This window comes from Ischnura elegans, chromosome 5 (assembly GCF_921293095.1).
Source record: "Ischnura elegans chromosome 5, ioIscEleg1.1, whole genome shotgun sequence".
NCBI lineage: Eukaryota > Metazoa > Arthropoda > Insecta > Odonata > Coenagrionidae > Ischnura > Ischnura elegans.
In genome coordinates, this window is record NC_060250.1 from 109,168,299 (window position 1) to 109,184,112 (window position 15,814).

The 15,814-nt window shown below is 35.9% G+C and overlaps 1 protein-coding gene across 1 annotated transcript; it reads right to left on the reverse strand.

The window, feature by feature from the left end:
- Positions 1-847: 847 nt before the first annotated feature.
- Positions 848-15,809, reverse strand: LOC124159404 (putative serine protease K12H4.7). Its single transcript, XM_046535192.1, has 9 exons — positions 15,642-15,809; positions 15,309-15,517; positions 15,037-15,218; positions 11,576-11,808; positions 7,828-7,963; positions 2,905-3,224; positions 2,178-2,310; positions 1,935-2,104; positions 848-1,855 (listed from the first exon to the last, which is right to left on the reverse strand). Exons 2-9 carry the CDS (start codon positions 15,510-15,512, stop codon positions 1,749-1,751), a joined length of 1,485 nt encoding a protein of 494 aa, XP_046391148.1. The 5' UTR covers positions 15,513-15,517; positions 15,642-15,809; the 3' UTR covers positions 848-1,748.
- Between the last annotated feature and the right edge of the window lie 5 nt (positions 15,810-15,814).

Here is a 15,814-nt window from a genome sequence, read left to right on the forward strand (position 1 = left end):
GTAATAACATTGAAAAATAGAATTCAAGCAAAAAATAACTCTTTTTTGGCAAGTGTATGCTTCTTTTTCAGTTTTGTGAATTTTTGGTTTTTACTTTTAGCGTACAATTAGAAAACATTAATCATTGTTTTGCTTTCCTGAAAAGTTTCAATTTTTGAGATATGTGTTGTTAGAACTTAGCTGATAGAATATGAAATGGGGTTAGTCAATTTTCAGAGCGAAATAGGAATAAAATGAATGCGTGTATTTTTATCCTTGGTTTAAACATTTCTACCAAGTACTAGGTTATAAACGTTTTTGCCAAGTTTTAATTGTCAGTAATAAACAATTTCTAAAACAATTCCCCTTCCTTTCTTGCTATTTTCCTTTGAATGTATGACTCGTGGTCAATATAGAAATTGCTTATTGGGTTTTTAATTGTCATCAATTAAGATAGATAAAAATTAACTCACATCCTGATGCCACTAATTCTCAGTCACAGGCAGATTTTGGGGGGAGGGCACATGTGCATGCGTTCCCCCACCCAAGACAATTAAAATATAGACAAAATTTTAATACAGTTATCATTATGTTTGTTTTGTATATTACGGAGCCTCAATCATTTAATTTCATATTAATAACTCATTTTAAATCAAAAAGAATATTTTGTGCGGCAACTGTTGTATCTTGCTTTTAATCTCAAATATCAGAAGATTGTTTTTCCGTCAGACCCTTGACCCATCCTCCACCCAGACAAAAATCTTGGTTCCACCCTTGCTCTCAGTAATAACAAAGGTATTTTCTTCACTTAAAATTCATTCACACTATTTATAGAAAACAATTACCATTGATAGAAACGCTTTAAAAATTCTGATCAGACACTGTATCAATATTTATTTTGTCTTTAATTATAAAAACAAATTTATGCGTCCACTATCCACTCTCACAATAAACTCACAAACAAGCCCTGGGTAGGGAAAAACCCTCCCAGATGGGAATACAACATGTGACCCCTGGGGTTGCAGACGAGGAGTACATTCTATTGCCATCGAGGCCACCAGAGCTTTCTCCACCTTGATGATAGCAATGCAACATTATTTTATATTTATAGATGAAATGGAACTGAAAACCACTTACTTACTCATCAAAGGGATTAAAAAGTCCATAACTAGCCACCAAAAAAATTCAGAGAGACTTCCAATGACTTTATATTGAGGCAGTCATAAGTTCACCTGTCATTTCAAGTTTTAGAACTTTTCAAAATCTTCAGAAAAGTCAAACAGCCTCAAAGCTAATTTCACACTTGGAAAAAAATCTTGGTCCCATAAAAATTTCTATTTCTCACCCTTGTAACATTATAAGTACGAGAAAGATAAAACAATTACACTAACTAAATATAAATGGATTACCACAATGCATGACAAGAGTCAATTTCACTTTCAACAAGGATATCCTCAAAATCATCAAATTACCTTAACACATTTACATAAACATTTACAACCATCAGTACATCAACAAAAATTCTTAACACAATAAAAATTCCATACCTCTGATTAATTTGAATAAATGATTATAGAAAATGAAAATAACAAATTCAGTGAACATTTCCTGAGTTATTTCTCCAGTAATCCATCAAAATGATTAGTAACCAATGATTCATGTGACTCTTTATCAAGAAACCAGTATTTATATGACATATCACAAATGCATTATTACAGGCACTTACAGTCAACATAACTCAGGCTGATAATCCTTACAGGAAAGCACTTTTACTCAAGCCACTTCCCTATGGTTTCCATGATTCTTTGTCGAGCTTCAACAAGTTGAGGAGGATCCCGGTCAGAACCAGGGTACATATCAGCACAGTGAGCAGTACCTAACGAGAGTACATTTTAAGCAATGTAACATTTCCCAAGAAAAGGTAGAAAGCAAATATCCATAAAAATACAATTTACCATTGATAAGGATAGCTTGAGCTTCCTCCGACAGTGAGTGAGTGATCCCCAAGGCATGCCAGGGATCAATAGACCCATGAACGAAAATCACACGACTAATCTCGATGTCATATCCTCCATAAAACATGTTTGTCCTGCGGATAGCAGCTTTTAGGAAATCAGCATTGAACCTGTAAGATGAATTCAATTACAGCAGGGAAAACATTAATGATTACAAGAACTAAACTGAAACGACAATCTTACTTTGCGCCAAAGATATCAACACACTGTTGTTGAAAAAAGTTTTCTTGAAAGTCATCTCCAAAAGGTTGATCTGTGGCATTCGACGTTTGAAAAAATCCAAACTCAGTGCATGTTTGGTAAGTCCACAGGCGCGCTAAAATTAGAAAATTGTAATAGACTATGAGCACCACTACAACTAATATTACAGCAGGCAAGATAAAGATCTCACAACAAATAAAAACTTTAATGCAAACAAATAAATGTGTGTGCTGGATTGACACTTCTTACCCTCTTCCTGAACCTCAGAAAGGTAGGTATGCACTTCTGATATATTTGAAACTTTGCATCCCATAACTGTATTCAGCAAAGTTTAGATCTATCTTTTAGCTAGAGGTGAAGCCACAATTATTTCCGATATAAATACTAGCCATCATTCTTACAAACAAAGTGCAGGCTGAAATTTTTAAAAAGTGACCAATCAAAAGCCCTACCCAGATATTTTTTGAAAATCAAATTTCCCATCAATTTTCCATTAAAAATGCAGAAAACTCAAAAACTACAACACTAAACGGCAAAGCCATTTCCCACAAATTTATCCATCCTCCCATCAATTGGGGTTATCATTGAATGTTCAATCATCAATATGAATACGGAGCAAGAAATTGACAAATTAGCCAATTCAAATACAACACAGCAATTACCTGAAGTTTAAGTAACCAACCAATACCGACTCAGTCATAGAACTAACCTGCCGCAGCTTCTTCATCCTTCCATGAAGTATCCCTCATATTTTTTATCATTTTGCTGTACTTGTAATCCATGCATTTTTCTCCATAAGCTTCCAGAAGCATAGCATTCAAATCTGCATATCGATGGATTGGATGTTTACCACTTCCAGAAGTCATCAGGTCACATGCTACATCAATAGTTATGTTAGTTCCCTTGGCTCCTTCAAATTCACGGTTATCCTTGTTATATTGAACAATACCAGCCCAATTGCTGGCCAGACTTTCAAAAAAATTGGAGATGTCATTTGGATCATTACTCGGCTCCAAGGGATCACATAACCTGAAAAAGAAACAATTGATTTTATCAAATTAACATTAAAACTTCAATGCATCACACATATTATCTGTGGCATTACAAAACATAGATAACATAAAACCACTAATTTAATTAAATGCAAATTGCATGTAAGTATGCAAAGTTGTTCGTTAGCACTTTAATTAACATAAAACTGCTATATTTGGGTGCTGACTGGGTAGTAATTGTAATAGTTTCTTGGTTAACATCCATTGTCATTATTTGCAGTCATGAAAAATTTGTAGCATCCACCATGACATCCAACATACCTTAATAGAATTTCATAAAAGAGTGAAAGTGTACACGATCATCGGTGAATTAAATGTTCAAAAATGATTTTCAATTACTTTCACAAGGGCCATTTTCACCTTTCAGCAAATACATCCATAGTAATTTCAGCATGAGTGATTCTCTAGTAATTATATTAGGGATGAGTCGATTCCACTTTTTTTCGATTCCGATTCCAATTCCGATTCCTTCAAATCGATTCCCGATTCTCGATTCCATCGATTCTTACTCCTTCTAAAAGGTGCGATTTTAATTTATCTGTAGCATTGCTATCATTAAAATTTAAGAATTGAATGGAATAAAATAACTAGGGATGAACGGATCCAGGATATTTGGAGCCAAATCTTTTGAATAGGATATTTTCGAATCCAAAGGCATTTTCAAATTCCTGTCATCAAACAAAGTCATTATTCAAGTTTATTCTGGGTACATACAATCAATGGAATGAGTTTTAGATTTTCATACACATTTTAATATTTTTATAAATTAAAAATTATTTTATTGGCTTTCCAGTTGTTTTTTAAAAACATCTTTACATACTCAGGGCCTAAACTGTTACGCTTGGGTTTGGAAATGAAAATAGGAAAATCTTAGGATGAACCACTGACCAGTGGCGTAGCGAAAGGACCCCCCAAAATATAAAAACACAGTTACTTTCCTTCATAAAAGGAAACAATATGTTTAAAAATCATGAATTTACAAAGATGAAAAATGAAAGAAAAATGTATCTTTGAAAAATGAATTTTTTTCTATTATGAAGGGTGTTAAAATTAGTTTGAAACCCTCTCCTTTGTACCCTGTTGTTTAAAAATTGTCCCCCCTGGTTTTGAACCCCCCCTTAGCAAAATTCCTGGCTACCCTCCTGCCATCGACTGAATTCAAATTTTCCTCACGCACGTTTCCCTCGAATTTTACTTTCTCATCGCACACCAACTTGTGTTTCACCCGAAAATGCTTCAGTATGGTAAGGTGGATTTAGCACATCTTCGCGATAATTTACGCCACAGTGCACACACACGGTTCGGTTTGGAGTCAGATTTTGCTTAAGTGACGTCGTTGCCTTCAAAGCAAAGTCGGGTGCGCTACGTGATATATGAAGTTGGCATTTCCAATCCGTCTCTAATTGTTTGAGGGGTTAATGCTGCACTTTTTTCTTTGAAAATTGTGCTGTTTGGACAATGTTGCATATCAGTAAAGTCTAATTGTAGAATTGTAGATAGAAAACTGAGTGGCATTCAATTAGAGCTGAAAAATAAACAGAAATATCGTCAGGAATGCGTCTCGTTTGGTCTAATTCTTTTTTAAATCTCGTGCATGTCATCTAATTGTCGAAGCTATCAAGATATCTTCGGGCCCAGAAGTCACTCTCCTAGCATTTTTAGTCTAGAAACGGAGAATTGAAGCAGGTAAGCCAAAAAAGGTCAGTTGGTGAGACGAGATAGGGATGAAACACGCTTCAATTGTTTTCGTGTGATTTGATATTTTCCTTAGAAGACAATGATATATGATCTGTTTGATTTTCGATACGAAAAAACAACAATAGAGGCACGGGCTGATGGACGGCCGAGGGTGGTTTTCTGAAATCCGCGACGTAGTTACTTTTGACGTGGTTATTATCCTACGGTGCTGAGATTCCCCCGATGATTGTTCAATCTCTTGGGAAGAGTCACACAATGTGCCAGTCGTATTTTGCCTTTTTTATTTTCTGGCTGAAAATCCTGGCCACGGCTGAAATTCTACTCGTAACCTCTGCAAGAGCTTTCAAACAAAACGGTTCATGAGTAGGACAAGAATCGCATGCGACGGCGCATTCGAAGAGAGAATCGGAACTCTTTCCACCCTGATGGGGTGCCGCATTCACTGAAGCTATTATTTAAAATTTCGGATCCAGATCCGATGTCTTCCGCGACTTTGGATCCGATGAAGGGCAATATCCGTGTATATTTGGGTCCGAGGTATCCAATCCGACCATCCCTAAAAATAACAGCTGCGGTGGCTACATTCTCGTTTGGCCGCGGTGGCTAAACAATAATGTAGCGTTCATTGCGTCCATACATACCAGAGCAGCCTGGTGGGTGCGCGGTGGCGGCCGAACGAAACCTGTCGAGTCCACCCGGAGGCCGCGGCGGCTTATGCCAAGCAAGTATCAACTTTCTCAAGTGTTGCATTGATGAAACTGGGCTATGCAAACGCGAATGTGTCTAAATTTTTTATTATTGACGCAGACCCGTGTTAGTCTAAAAAGTTATATAAAAAACCCGCGCGTATTTATAAGAAACTTTTTTTCACAGGAAAACTCGCTCTATGCACGTTTTTATTATCACCAGACTTCAAACATCATTCGAAAATAAAAAAAATATATTTCGATCTATTGTACTTTAAAATTGGTGGTCCAGATGAATTCTCCGAATGTGATTCATAATCGCAATAATTTGATTTGCCGTGACCAGCGGTTAATAAAAGAATGGAAAATGCATGCATTGCTTCACGATCCCGTGGTTTCCAATTTTTTTTCTCTGAGAGTTGCTCATGAACACGTGCCATTTCAGGGTTCGTCAGTTTGTCGCTCTTGCCGACATTTTCATGTTTCCGAGGCCTCTTAGGTATGTTCATCACAGCACCCCCGTGCCGGGCGTATCCTCCGCGCGGGCAAGGCTGACACCGCGGCCGCTTAGGTGTGTGGCAGCCTTTATGTCCCAAACTTATAGCCTATGCTCAAAACATTTATCTTCCTGGAATCGATGGAATCGGAATCGACTTTAGGCGATCGATTCTCGCGATTCCGTGCTCGAGAATCGGTGGAATCGAGAATCGACACTTGGAATCGACCCATCCCTAGATTATTTAACTACCTGAGAAATAATGCGAATTCACCTTAGAAAGTTATTTCTCAGTGAATGCCAAATGTTCTTAGTTTTCTATCAATTTAAATTTCAATGAAAATTTACTTTTGCTGTACGTGACACCTTATGATGATAATGATGTGAAATTATATTTATTACTAATTCATAAATAGTATCTCCGATCATTACAAACTGTATGCCTCCAAAAATGAGAGGCCCTAATTAAGTGTTTTTCCGCATTGAGTTTTAAATATTGAGTCCACACTGAAAAACTACTGTAAACTCATTCTATGTAGTTAAATTTGCAGAATGGGGCCAAACTTACAGCACCAAATGAACAGGTTTATCCCAATGGACTTAGTTGGAACCATGAACATATTTCAAGAAAGGTATGGTGTGCAAAGGATTTAGAGTACAGTGTGTCCTCGTTTAACGTCGTCCCATTTAATGCTGTTTCACGATAACGTTGTCCAAAAATTGAAATCCTTGATCAATTAACGCCGTTATTGCTTCACGATAACGTTATTCAAATTATACGTGACGAAAAAAAATGACTGGCAAATAGGACGCAAGCACATCTGATGTGATTACTCACAGTAAATATTATTATATTAATGTGATTGATAATTTTCGTTTGACAGAAAAGGATGGCATGGGTAGCGTATGTTAAATATTCATCTGAGCGAATAATTATCGCCTCATTTACCCATTATCCGTATATTTTTCTGTTTCCAACCGAAAAAAATGTCCACGAAGAGGAGTGGCTATCCTGGCGGTTCTTCAGACATGAAAAAACAGTGACATTAGAACAAAAACTTGATATTATTAAAAGAATTGAAGAAGGTGCAACTGTTGGAGAGATCGGTTGAGTTTTAGGTTTACAGGCAGAGTTTTTACAATTAAAATTTCTTCTGTTACTGAAAATATCGATGCTTCGCCATTAAAATACTTCCATAATTTAGTTAGTATATTTCATTTAATAATGCCTTATTCCCAACCTTTTATCATTGCGCTGTGCAGAAATCGTTATCATGCTGAAGTGAACTATCGGTAATGAATGTTTCTCACGATTTCCGCCGGGTTAAAGAATTCATATCATCACGAAAAGTGACTCGCCCTTCATCCTCGTGCTTCCGAGTGTCAGATTATTTTCATTTTGGCCTTCTAATGTATATCTTTGGCCTTGTTCAGGTGTCTCCCTATCGGTCACAAAGTCTGCTTAAAAGTTACAGCTCCGATAATTGGCCTCCTTGGATTCTCGCTCAGGATATTCTGGATTCTTTACGAAGAAATTGATTGTTAGGAACAAATTTAAATATTTTACATTGATTCTTTTGGGAAATAATGTATCGCTTAACATTGTTTCACATAACGTCGAGTTTTTCAGGAACGAATCGACAGCGTTAAACAAGGACTCACGGCATACGGAAACATGAAGACAAAAGAAGACTGATTACTTGAAGAGCTTGTCCAGATCTGCTTCCACTTCATCTTCTTCAATGACTGTTGTGATCTGCTTGATGGCTCTCTCAACCTGAGAAACACACTTTTCACTATGAGTGGCCAGAGAAGCGCGAACTACCTCCATGTACTCTGTAAAAGTCAGAAGAAATATTAAAGGCACACATCCCTTCAATGTCATAAATGTTGGTCATAACCATTCTCAATGAAAGCTGAATTACTCACTGTCACAAGATTTTTTTTTCAGGAAAATAACATGTAAAATTACCTATTGAGAGGCATACCATTTCAAGGACTTATATAGGACAAGGAATTACAAAATATTTTATGTAAGTGTTCAGGTGGTCGTCCTTTATCTTCAAACATAATGTATTCTAGAAAACTAGCAAGTCAAAATCCACAAAACTGAATGATTTAGATAAGAATAATTTGCATGGTTACATACCCAAGAAATTAAATAAACACTCTCAAACCTAATTTTTTCCATGAGCAGATTTATAATAATGAATGAAGTTCACCAGCCCAAATTACTACAAAAATGCAAGTCAATAAGTAGGCATGTAATAAAGTTTGTCCATTTTCTTAGTGATTGATATCTGTAGTATCCACAAATAAGACTGCAATACTAGAGATGGGTCGAATAGCAGATTTCTCAAACTCGAATATCGAATTCGTACATTCGAGTTCATTGCTCGAATATTTGAATACCTCGAATACTAGAGTAGCGCAAAGCATATTGAACGTACGTTTCTCCTTCTATTTCCCTTGATTAATGTATAAATAGAGGTATCCAGTGGAACCTCGATCTATCGTTTTTCAAGGGGATGGATGAAAAAAACGATGAATGCGGGAATGTTTGACTAGGTTGCCTATGCAGCAGGAAACTCAGGATTTTGGCGAGTAATTGTGATTTCCTTTAAAGGATCCAATCAGGAATTTGGCTGATTAATGGAATATTTTCATTTTATGGAAATAATTTGGGCATATAGTTGATTCAACTAACATCTCTCTCAAATATCTGAAGGGGACACACCACCTCGTGAAAAAATGATTTCATGCCGTCTCAGCATTTACACTGCCACGATGGATCTCTGTCTGATGTATACATTCTTATCTACCAAACGCCAATTCAGCGGCACGCCCATCTGATACTCGGCTTAATCCAACTTCTTATTTTCAACAACGCTTTACCTCCACTCCTACTGTCAAGTGTTAGCGGACAATCCGAGGAGTTTTGCAAAATACACACACTTTACCGGATTTTCTTCTTCTTCAATAATTTTCAGTCCATCTGTGGAAGTTCTCACGAGATAAGAAGATGAATTCGAATTGCTAGCAGGGAGAAACCAAATATCCTGAGAAAAATATCCCTTCATCTGTGACTGTAACAATAGAGATTTATAGCACAACTCATAAAATGTAACTTGATATATGTTTTCGGAAAAAAATACTGCATCAACTTCCGAGAAGCTCAGCTGCGAGGATATCGAGTTTCGCCAGAATGCCAAGTCTCTGTCATATTTTGACATTTATTTCTTTGTGTAAAATGCTTAAATAAAGTCAGAAATATGTCGTATTTGGTCTTATTCTTTTTTAAATTATGCGCACATTACTAATATTTCAATTCAATAAAGTTGTAATAACAATTGCTGAAAGTCATTGTTAGAAACCTTTTGGGCTAATAGATGACTCATGCAGCAGTTGACCTTCAGCAATGGGGAAGTTCGAAGCAGTTAGGCAGAAAAAGGTCAGTGGGAGAGAAAGAGGGAAGGGTGAAACACGATTCTATTATTTTCCTGTAACTTGATTTTTTTTTAAGCTTTTGATTTATGGTCTTCATAATATGACCCCTGCACGAGCTGGGGCCTTTTTTTTATTTCGGAGAGGTGGAAAGTACCTTAAGCATGATTATTCGAGATCTCGAATATCAAATACTTTCCAGTATTTGAGGTATTCAAGTATTCACTGATACTATTAGCACATCTCTATGCAATACAAATAATACACTCTTTTTGGACGAAAATCAGAGCATCCAAAATTACTTTTATCAAAATTAAAATCCAATTTTTCCTTCTAAAAATCTGCCATCACTTTTAAAATTTTGCAGAAAAGTTGTCTTCTTTGCCCTTCTATGAAATATAGCCTCTTTGCACACAGAAAATTAGTGAAATTTAAGACTTCGCTAAACATCAGGATTTATTTATTACATTTGGTAAAAGCACACAAAAAATCTTGAAAGCACTATCTCCACTCTTGATTAGAATTTTTAGCATTTATAAATCAAGCTCTTTGACTCTTCAAGTAAAGTAAGATCCTGAACTACACCCAATGACTCAAGGGAATGCTATTTGATTCTCATATTCCTCCATCAACTTGCCTACATTACAGCAACTTACCACTTCCTCGTTGTTTACTAAATATTTTCATACTTTCAGGCCATCTCTACGACCATCCAGGGGTGATAAAAGATCCCAACCTTGGTACTTCACTCTTAACCCAATGTAATAAGGCTATGGAACCTATTCACATTTTCATTAGACTAACACTTTATTTTTGGTTATAGCATATCAGCTGAAATCACTTAAGTGAATGCATCAAATTGCTTGAAGTAAAAGGATAAAGTAATATAAGTGGACAGACACAAGATTCAGAGTCGACAAAGGAGAGATGTGAAAAAAAGCAGTTGAATTCCAAAAATGTGCAATTGCATGGATTTTCCTGAATTACCTACTAGCTGCCATTAGACCGAGTGTATATGTCGCACACAACAGTAAAGTAAATTGTGTTCGATAGGATCTTGAAAAGCTGCATACTGTACAGAATTGATTACCTGCAATAAAATATATAAAATACTGAAATGGAATTGTACTTAATAAGTAAGGAGTTATTGATCTCATTTTATTACAACTAATACAATTTACCTGATTCCACAAATTCTGATGTTTAGCAAATTAGGAAACATGAGACAGCAAACATTGCAAAGAAATTGATAACCACCAAGTCATTATTCCTAAGTCAGAAATGAAACATTTTCTCTGCACAAACTAACAGGGCTAAGAAGAAAGCCTCCGTTTCTTTGTAATACACATGGCCAGAAATGAAGACAATAGGTCATCATAAGTCATCAATGCAATTTCAGTTTTATTGTAGTTTATCTACAATTCACATTGTAGTTTCCCTCCAAATTATATTCGAATATTATACAGAATAACTCTACAAAAATTTTAAAAGGGTGAATTAAAATATTTACCAGTTAAAAAGACAAATATGCTGAATTTATCCATAAAGAAATGGAAGAAAACGCTCGTGAGGAATACCAGAGTATACAACAATACACAATATTGGCTATTTGGTAAAGTTCTTAGATAAATAAATATCTTCTTGTACTTAAAAAACTAAGACTTTACTTTTTACTTCTTCAAATATGTGACACACATTCAATAGAAACTTCAATGCATAGACACGTGGCTAACAATGTGTCTAAAATAAATATTCAAAGATAATAAGAAATTTCGAAATCATAATTGATTCTCCACAAATGAAAAAACGACTTACGAGTACTCGTAAATGACCGCTCATGGTCGAAACATGCCGTACCGTCAAAATAAATTAGTGGAAGAAAACGAAGTCGTTTTTTCATTTGTGAACTTCAACTTCCACAAAGTTGAGCCTGACACCATTGATTGATTCTCCAATACACACAAGCTCTACAGTGTAAATGAATGAAAAGGAAGTATACCACACCTTTGAAATTGGACTTGGCAAGCAGTGGCCCACTACTGGATACAGCACCATGAACAAGATGAGGGTATTTAATCCTCATCCATGCAGCCAGAGACCCAGGGTAGGATCCTCCAAACACAATCCACTTACTGCCAGTGAGATTCTTGGCATTATTCATGTTTTCAATGAAATTGGCCAAATCAGCAAGAGCCTGCTCACTGCTCAAGTAGACCAAATTCTTCACACTAGAATCCCTGCAGAAAACATAATATGTATTCAATCACACTCCACAATTCACTGAGCACCACCCAAGTGATCGTATATCTATGATTCTATGATGTACAACATCATGGGTAAATGAAAAGGGAATCCAAAAATTTCATCAAAAACAGACATGTGAATGTGAATTGCCTCCATTGCATTTACTAAGACATATACATAAAACTATAACTAAGGGGAATGGTTTTCCCTTCTATCCCTGGATACGACAGGCATGACAGTAAGACTGCCACAATAAGTACATCAGAGGGTACCAGCACACCAAATATTTGTGAAAATACAATACAAAAGTTACAAATCCATGTATAAAATACTTATGTATTTCATTCACTGAACTGCAAGAAATTTCCTTCAGTGTGGTCTTTGGGTGGAGTGAGTCCCTGAATTTGGGATTTTTAATGCCATGAACCAATGAGAATTACAAGTGGTTCAGAAAAATACTGGTCTATAAGATGGTGGTCACCTGATAGAAGTGGCCAGTAGGGAACATTTTACAGCATGAAACGCTTACTAAGTTGTTTATTAAAATGAAACAATTTCACTTAGAGGCACATAAACCTATTAATTATACTAAGAGGAGACTTTAATATCTTAACAACAGGATTATACTAATAGGAGTAGATAAGAAAGGAAGTGTTCGGATTGGGATGTGAATATGGAATGGAGATTACGAGTGTTAGGACTGGGATTCCCATATTAATAATTGTATTTCATCCTTGGTGGCTTCCGGCTGCTACTAAATTAGACAGGTGACTCAGCTTACAAATATAGAAACAGCCATGTCAATTTATTATGGACATATTTATAGTAGATTAAAATTTGGTATTTTAGCCTGGGGTCACTCCCCTAAGGCAGTCCATCTTTTTAAATTACAAAAATGGTCAGTAAGAATATTATGCAAAGCTAGAAACAAGCTAGCCTCCGTAATATTTTCAAAAGGCTACAGATCCTTCCCCTACCTTGTACATATATATAGTTTTTATGTTGTGATGTTAATTAGAGAATTCAAACAAAAGTTGTGTCTTATCTTGAATAATGATATTCATATGATTATCATACAAGAAGTAGAAATGAGTTCACAGTGAGGCAACAAAATCTTTCTCTCTAAAGTGGAGGGAATAAGGATAGATGCATATCCAAAAATGCAGACATTCACATCCCATATATCCCCAAACACGGCATGGATTCTTCATACTTTATCTCTGCGATAGGTTTTGTGACGGCATATATGTATATTATCCTTGTATTTAGGGATAAGGCTAAATCTGTGCTAGCAGGGTAGTATGCTATAAAATTTGCTTCTCATTCCCTAAGGCTTTGGAGGGGATCTATCCCCCTCACCCCTCCCATTGTTACACCACTGTATGAATATAATTTCAAGGATCGTAATACATTTATTATTGGTTTTCTGTTTTTGTGATAGCAGTTGATTGAATCAGGCAGTGTGTTTTTAACAGAAAAGGCATTGATCACATTTGGTAGTTCTTACAAAACTGACCTTACCTGTGCTAAAAATCACCTTTCCCCAAACATGCCATTTTCTGGAATGTTTAACTTTTCATCATTAATTTAGATAGATATTTTTCCAATTGCAAAATACCTAATAAAAGTACAAGCATGAACGTCAATGCAGAATGTGTTATGTTGCTTCCATGACATTTCTTTTAGCTGTAGAGATGTTATCCCTATGCCCATCAACCCATACACTAAAGGACCTCAAGGGTATCTCACCTTGTCTAGCCAATTAAATGAACAGTACACACCTTGATTGACTCCACCAAGAGTTTGAAAAAGTTATCCTAACAATATTATAAATATTGCTAGGGATAATTGAATTTTTTTGAAGTCATCTAAATTACCATATATTCATTTTAGATTGGATAGCTAGATGTGATTATTAGATTTACAGTATTCTGAATATTTATGTTTAAAATATTTCACATCTACTCCTGGTATAGTGTAGGCCAAAATTTTAAGTTACCAGATGACCAAAAATGAGCAACATTTTCCCCTCGCATGCTTTAAATAGAGACCAAATGCAAACCAATGCTTGGCATCTAAATTTGGTATTCAGGAAACTATTAGGGTTTGCTGTACACCATACAAAGATGTCTACATAGGCTAACCTAGGTTTACCGCTAACTTTGTCTTCTTGGGGAAGTGGAAAGAGAGAATAGGACAACATTTATCATGAGAAAGGTTTCCTCATAAAATTACATTAGTTATTTCCTGTGTCCTTCAAATGGTGCAGATAAGAATATCATTTAAATTCTATTAAATGACACATTAATAAAAATTCATTTATGGCTGGAGAAAAAAATTGTTGAAATAAATTAATGTTTGAAGAAATTAATAAAAAAGAACAAAATAATGACTGAAAAAAGCAGAAATAAAAATATACTATGCTATAATATAATTCAGGGCTTTACGTTCAGGTTAGCAATGCACTCTGAAATATTTATTATTTTAAACTTCTGTCATGAACAACATTAGAGTACTTCAATTCATTGTTTTGGTTATATTTGAATTTAAAAAATGAATCAAAACGAGATAACGCTGAATCATTTCATGGCAATCTCTTTTAACAAGTTTTATAGGTACATTGCTTAATTAGAGGCCAGACTAAGGGCAACAGGCTCCACGATGGTGTTACATTGAGCCACCATAGCCAACTTTTAACACTTCCAGGGAATAGAACCACCAAAATACTTAAGAAGTATGTCATAATTGACACTAAAATGACTCAGATAATAAACTGCTTGTTAATAGCTTGCCTGATTCAAGTACACAAGTACGTTAGGGATCCTATTAGGGTTTGAAAATTGTACATCTGGTTTCTGACCAACATTTATTTCTAAACACGCTATCTTTTTAAATGGGCGTTTTCAAAGGGTTGCAGTTTCCCATTTTTTATCTCAAAATAACATCTGCGCGGAACTCTGCACGAGGATGTGGCTAAAGACATTTCCGTACTTACTAATCTATAGATCCAAGGCTGGACCGGGCATTCTTAATTCATAGAATGCTTTCTAGCGAAATGTATCGCATTTCGCGGTATAGCTTTTTTTTATCTACATTGGGGTTGTTTTTTTAGCTAAAAATGTCTGAAATGGATATTCACTAGGTTTAATGAAATAAGAGAGCATAAAAGTAGTAAGACCTTCAGAATGTTACGGCGCTGAGCAATTCAAGGAAGTACTTACGGAGTTGGATGGCTTTTTCCGTAATATCGATGCTCAAGTTGAAAGCACATTGCACCATATATCATAGCTAGTTCAATCCACTGGCCAGTGACCATCCATTTCGGGCTTGCAGTGCCTTCTCCACCGATCATCAAAAATACAGGCCCACCCGCGTAATAAAAGGTGTCATTGGTGAAATACCGCTGGAAAATATAAATGTGTGCTTAATAAAATATGTTACCACCCATGAACCTTAATATGTTAGCCTAAAGAAATATCTATCAATCACTCACCTGTTTCCAAGTCCTCACGTCTGTGGGATTGAAATGATCTAACTTCTGACTAAAATATTGATCAGGTGGTAAAGAAAAATTACGATCCATGACCGGCTCCCCAAGTAACCCTCCATGGTATCTCGCTTTCTTGGACAGTTTCCACCCAGTCGCAAAACAAAGGGCACTGGCAAGAAAGGGTAATAAAAATGTGAGCTTCTTCATGGCTCCTGAAAATAAAAGTAAATTTATTACTACAATCACTACAATATTTCAAAAATAATACTACTATAGCCCCGCAATCCCTTGGTTACATCAGAAAATCACGAAAATACAGGACGTAGACATACGTACAAGGAATAAACAGAGAACAAATGCAATTCCGCCTCGAACTCAAAATTCAACTGCAATTCATGCTGTGAACACCACGGTCAGTTGAGTATGACTGGAACGACAACGCGTCTGCCAAACCAGCCTCACGTGTTCTCATTCCCCCGACGCATTCACGTTCCAGCCATCTAGCCGCG